Genomic DNA, 6,369 nt, shown 5'->3' on the forward strand with positions numbered 1-6,369 from the left:
AGTAGGGTATTCTAGTTGAGTACCAGCTCAATCTCTCTCTCTCTCTCTCTCTCTCTCTCTCTCTCTCTCTCTCTCTCTCTCTCTCCCTCCTTCCTCCCCTCCCTCCCTCTCTCCTTCTTTCCTCTCCCTCTCTCCCCCCTCAATCTTTCTCTGTCTTGTGTATAGATATATGTGTGTGCACAGGTTTTCTTTTTATTTTGTTTTATTTGCTAGAGAGAACTAAGTGAAATGTGTACACAGAGGAGAAGTTGGAGTTGATGGAAAAGAAAGTATTAGTAAAAATATGCTGTATGAAGAACCAAAAAATAAGTTGTTATTTTGTGTGTTTGTGTGTGTTGTATTGAATAAAAAATGCTGATCTGAAAACTGAGACATTATCCCTAGGGAAAAAGTTTGGTGGGACATCTTACTGTTATAAATGAGGTTCTAATACAACTGCCACCTACTGCCCTAAGTCTTGTAAGCCCTAGATCTGCAAACAAAGCCTTACTTAAATTTGAGACTATGGAAGAGTTACCCTCTGTTAGACCACAGGAGGCGTGAGGGTTGTGTTCCCTATCCAGTCTTAAGGGGTTCTTCTGCACTGCTCACATGTGGTTTGGCCATCAATTCACATAAGAGTGACATTACTCAAATCATTACTCAGGACTAGGCAGGATTTTGGGAATGCCCCCTCTCATGTTCTAAGCTTGGACATTAGCCTTGGATAATCTTAATCTTTTCTAAACCAAAACACACTTTTCAATAGGATGTGAAGTAGATAAGCTTAAAGAAATGTTTCCTTTATTAAAACATCAGTTACACATCTGTCATTTGGCTTCTATGTGCTTCCTTCCAATTCTTTCATGTTTATGCAACAGTGGAGGTGGTCTGGGTGACAGTTACCTATAAACTTGGTATGAGGAGGACACATGGAATTGTAACAGAACCCTCCGAACTTGTAGCACCGTGCAAGTTGTGCTTTGAGTATAAGATGTTTTAGATCTCCAACAGCTGCAAAGGAGAGAGCAAATATCCTTTAGAGTCATAGCTATAATGCCAAATATTTGAGAAACTTTTCTGGATACAAGCTAGATAACATGTCTAAGTTCATGGGGCAATTTTCTCCTCCAAGCAATTGTCTTGGAATTGAACCTTGAAGACGGGTAATGAAATCACACATTTTGGAAGAATGAGAAGCATAATTATGAGTGTAGCTTTTATGTTTAGACTCAAGCTTCTTCCCAAATACACTGACTACTTCAGCTTACTATTGTGTCTAAGATGCCATATACAATATTTCTTAATGCTACAGGCATAACTGCACCAGGAACTTATTCTGATGTGCTCCATATCTCCTCTTTAGACAGATGGGTCCCAGTCCCTGTTGCAGGAGTAGTGGCACATGCCCTGAGTCAGGGCACATGGGGAAGACCTTTCAGTGACTTGGGTGAATATGGAAATGCCTGTCTGTGGACCAGAAGCTGGCCTCTGTGTGTGTGTGTGTGTGTGTGTGTGTGTGTGTGTGTGTGTGTGTGTGTGTGTGTGTGAGGAGCTTCACTGAAGATGAAGAAGAATCCCTTTGCTACAAGACTTTCCTCCATGTCAGGCATAGGACTTGGGTCTGCTCCTGAATAGGTCCAAATCCCTGCCAGGATCACAGCTTCTCCCTGCTCCAGTTTTCTGTGTCCGTGTCCCCAGTCCTGAGCAGGTGCTGAAGGCCCTCAGGCTTACCTGGAGTGGTATATGAGAAAAGGAGGCAGCATATCAGCAGCAGAGAGCAGAGAGTCCTCATGGCTGGTAGAAAGGGCACTCAGACTCCAGAGAGTCAGTGACTACAGCAGGACTGAAAATCTCAGGAATCCAGAGGGTTGCCTGCCACTGTGAGTGAAGCTCATTAACTCTCCCTCCTGCTGTGTGTCCTGAGGCATTTCCAGTGCTGTTAATATGTGTTCATGCTAAGCTCTGCAGAGATTTTGCTTTCATTCTGGAAGCTCTATTTTATTGCCTCAAGCATGTATTGCTGTAACTTTCTGCTTAGAGAGTCTGAATGTTCTCTGACAACATAGCATATGAATCAAATCAGGAAAAGGAGGAAGAAGCCTGAAAGCCTATGTTCCTACATGGTAGCTCAGCTGGAACCCCTCTCTTAAGAGAAGGTAAGGTGATAGAGGGATGAGAGTTCTTTCTCAGTAGCAGCCTTTCCCTTTTTTTTAATTAATTAATTAATTAACTTTACATCCTGATCACAGCCCCCTCTCTCCTCTCCTCCCAGCAACACCCTACCAAATCCCTCCCACCTAAACTTGCTACCCTTGTCCTCAGAGAAAATGAAATCCCCCTTGGACACCACCCTGCCTTGGGATAATCAGTCACAGCAGGACTAAGCACATCCTCTTTCTCAGGGAACAGACAAGGAAGCCAGCTAGTGGCAAAGGATCTAAAGGGAGGCAACCCTGTCAGAGACAGTCCCCACATCAATTGTTAGGCCACCCACATGAAAACCAAGCTTCACAGCAAATACAAATGTGTAGGGACCTAGATCCAGTACCTGCATGCTCTTTGGTGGATGGTTCAATCTCTGTTAGCTCCCATGAGCCCAAGTTAGTTGACCCTGGAGGGTTTCTTGTGTATCCTAGACCCCCTCACCTCCATCAATTCTCACCTCCACTCTTCTACAAGATTTCTTCTGAACTTGATCTAGTGTTTGGATGTGTGTCTGTGTATCTGTTTCTATCAGTTGATGAGCAAAGCCACTTATGAAACAGTTATGCTAGGCTCCTGTGGACAAGCATAGCTGAGTATCATGAATAGTGTCAGGAGTTAGCTCTCTCACATTGGATAGGTCTCAGGTTGGGCCACTCATTGGTTGGTCATTTGCTCAATCTCTGCTCACTCTTTATCTCTGTAGATGGTGTAGGTAGGAGAAATTTTGAATTGAAGGTGTTGTGGATGATGGCCCCTATCTCTGCTGGAATTCCTACTTGGCTAAAGGAGGTGGCCACATCAGTTTCCACATCCTCAGAAGCTAGGAGTCTTAACTAGGGTCATCCCCATAAACTACAGTTAGCCTTCCCTACCCCAGGTCTCTGGCTGGTCCCAAGTATTTGTCCTTCTGATTTCTATTCTCACTCCTAGCACTCTCAGCCCTCCTCATACCTGATCATTATCCCTATCCCTCTCCTCACTCCCTTTCCCACCCAGTTGCTTCCCTGTATCAACTTCCATTGTCTATTTTATTCCCCCTTCTGAGACAGATTCAACCATCCTTCCTTGAGTCTTACTTATTATTTGGTTTCTTTGGATTTGCTCTGTGTACCATGTTAATCCTGTGCTTTATGGGTAATATTCACTTATAAGTGAGAGCATATTATGCATGGGTAACCTCACTCAGGATGATCTTTTCTAGTTCTATCCATTTGCCTGCAAATGTCATAATGTGCTTATTTTTAATAGCTGAGAAGTTGCATTGTGCAGATTAACCACCTTTTCTTTATCCATTCTTCTGTGTAGGAGCATCTAGATTTTTCCACTTTCCAGCTATTATAGCTGAGTCTTAGGGTAGAACTATTCTTTATTATTATTATTATTAGATATCTTTTTCTTTACATTTCAAATGTTATCCCTTTTCATCGTTTCCCCTCCAAAAAACCCCGATTTCACACACCCCCTCCCTCTGCTCACCAACCAACCCACTCCCACTGCCCTGTCTTGGCATTCCCCTACACTGGGGCATTGAACTTTTACAGGACATCAATGGGAGCCTTTCCTCCCATTGATGTCTCACCAAGCCATCCTCTGCTACATATGCAGCTGGAGCCATGGGTCTCTCCATTTGTGCTCTTCGGTTGGTGGTTTAGTTCCTGGGAGCTCTTAGGGTACTGGTTGTTTCACATTGTTGTTCTTCCTAAAGGCTGCAAACCCTTTCAGTTCATTGGGTGCTTTCTCTAGCTCCTCCATTGGGCCCCTGTGCTCAGTCCAATGGTTGGCTGAGAGCAATCACCTCTGTATTTCTCAGGCACTGGCAGAGCCTCTCAGGAGACAGCTATATCAGGCTCCTGTCAGCAAGCACTTGTTGGCATCCACAATAGGGCTTGGGTTTGGTAGCTGTTTATGGATGGATCCCAAGGTAAGACAGTCTCTGGATGGCCTTTCCTTCAGTCTCTGCTCCACACTTTATCTCTGTATCTCCTCCCATGGGTATTTTGTTTCCCCCTTCTAAGAAGGACTGAAGTATCCACACTTTGGTCTTCCTTCTTCTTGAGCTTCATGTGGTCTGTGAATTTTATCTTGGTTATTCCGATCTTCTGGGCTAATATCCACATATCATTGAGTGCATACCATGTGTGTTCTTTTGTGATTGGATTACCTCACTCAGGATGATATTTTCTAGTTTCATCCACTTGCATAAAAATTTCATTAATTCATTGTTTTTAATAGCTGAGTAGTATTCCACTGTCTAAATGTACCATATTTTCTGTATCCATTCCTCTGTTGAGGGATATCTGGATTCTTTCCAGCTTCTGTCTATTATAAATAAGTCTGCTATGAACATAATGGAGCATGTGTCCTTATTACATGTTGGAGCATCTTCTGAGTATATGGCCAGGAGTGGTATAGCTGGGTCCTCATGTTGTACTATGTCCAATTTTCTGCAGAACTGTGAAACTGATTTCCAGAGTGATTGTAACAGCTTGCAATCTCACCAGCAATGGAGGAGTGTTCCTCTTTCTCCACATCCTTGCCAGCATCTGCTGTCACCTGAGATTTTTATCTTAGCCATTCTGACTGGTGTGAGGTGGAATCTCAGCATTGTTTTGATTTGCATTTCCCTGATTACTAAGGATGTTGAACATTTCTTTAGGAGATTCTTAGCCATTACATATTCCTCAGTTGATTAATCTTTGTTTAGCTCTGTACCCCACTTTTTAATAGGGTTATTTGTTTCTTTGGAATCTAACTTGTGTTCATTGTATAAATTGATTATTATTTCTCTATCTGATGTAGGGTTGGTAAAGATCTTTTCCCAATCTGTTGGTTACAGTTTTGTCCTATTGACAGGGTCCTTTGCCTTACAGAAGCTTTGCAATTTCATGAGGTCACATTTGTCAATTCATGATCTTAGAGCATAAGCTATTGGTGTTCTGTTCAGGAAAATTTCTCCTGTACCAATATGCCCTAGGCTCTTCCCCACTTTCTTTTCTATTAGTTTATGTGTATCTGGTTTTATGTGGAGGCCCTTGTTCCACTTGAACTTGAGCTTTGTACAAGGAGATAAGAATGGAATGATTTGCATTCTTCTGTATTTTGACCACAAGGTGAACCAGCACCATTTGTTGAGAATGCTTTTTTCCACTGGATGGTTTTAGCTCCTTTGTTAAAGATCAAGTGACCAGAGGTGTGTGGGTTCATTTCTGGGTCTTCAGTTCTTTTCCATTGATCTACCTGCCTGTCACTGTACCAATACCGTGCAGTTTTTATCACGATTGCTTTCTAGTACAGCTTCATGTAAGGGATGGTAATTCTGCCAGAAGTTCTTGTATTGTTAAGAATATTTTTTTCTATCATGGGTTTTTTGTTATTCCAGATGAACTTGCAAATTACTCTTTCTAACTCTATGAAGAATTGAGGTGGAATATTGATAGGGATTACATTGAACTTGTACATTGCTTTCAGCAAGGTGGCCATTTTTACTATATTAATCCTGCCAATCCATGAACATGGAAGATCTTTCCATCTTCTGAGGTCTTCTTTGATTTCTTTCTTCAGAGACTTGAGGTTCTTGTCACACATATCCTTTACTTGCTTAGTTACAGTCATACCAAGGTATTTTATATTATTTGTGAGTATTATCAAGGGTATTGTTTCCCCAACTTCTTTTTTAGCCTGTTTATCCTTTGTGTAGAAGAAGGCTACTGATTTGTTTGAGTTAAGTTTATATCCAGCCACTTTGCCTAAGTTGTTTATCAGGTTTAGGAGTTCTCTGGTGGAATTTTTGGGGTCACTTAAGAATATTATCATATCATCTATAAATAGTGATATTTTGACATCTTCTTTTCCAATTTATATCCTTCTGACCTCTTTTTGTTGTCTAACTGCTCTGGCTAGGACTTTGAGTACTATATTCAATAGAGATTGGGAAGCCTTGTCTAGTCCCTGATTTTAGTAGGATTGCTTCAAGTTTCTCTTTTAGTTTGATGTTGATTACTGGTTTGTTATATATTGCTTTTACTAGGATTAGGTATTGATCTTGAATTACTGATCTTTCCAAGACTTTTAACTTGAAATGATATTGAATTTTGTCAAATGCTTTTTCAACATCTAATGAAATCATCATGTGTTTTTTTTTTTCCTTTTGAGTTTGTTTACATAGTGGATTACATTGATGAA

At 41.3% G+C, this 6,369-nt stretch overlaps 1 protein-coding gene across 1 annotated transcript; it reads right to left on the reverse strand.

Annotated features, from left to right (window-relative positions):
* Positions 1–768: 768 nt before the first annotated feature.
* Defb11 (defensin beta 11) lies at positions 769–1,827 on the reverse strand. Its single transcript, NM_139221.2, has 2 exons — positions 1,714–1,827; positions 769–993 (listed from the first exon to the last, which is right to left on the reverse strand). Exons 1-2 carry the CDS (start codon positions 1,772–1,774, stop codon positions 821–823), a joined length of 234 nt encoding a protein of 77 aa, NP_631967.1. The 5' UTR covers positions 1,775–1,827; the 3' UTR covers positions 769–820.
* Positions 1,828–6,369: the final 4,542 nt, after the last annotated feature.

This window comes from Mus musculus, chromosome 8 (assembly GCF_000001635.26).
Source record: "Mus musculus strain C57BL/6J chromosome 8, GRCm38.p6 C57BL/6J".
Classification (NCBI taxonomy): domain Eukaryota; kingdom Metazoa; phylum Chordata; class Mammalia; order Rodentia; family Muridae; genus Mus; species Mus musculus.

Excerpts from the sequence above, each read along its gene's own strand:
- Defb11 (NM_139221.2), bottom strand. The coding sequence starts at position 1,774 with ATGAGGACTCTCTGCTCTCTGCTGCTGATATGCTGCCTCCTTTTCTCA. Across the intron at positions 994-1,713 it reads TTTCTCATATACCACTCCAG|CTGTTGGAGATCTAAAACAT; the intron begins GTAAGCCTGAGG and ends TCTCCTTTGCAG.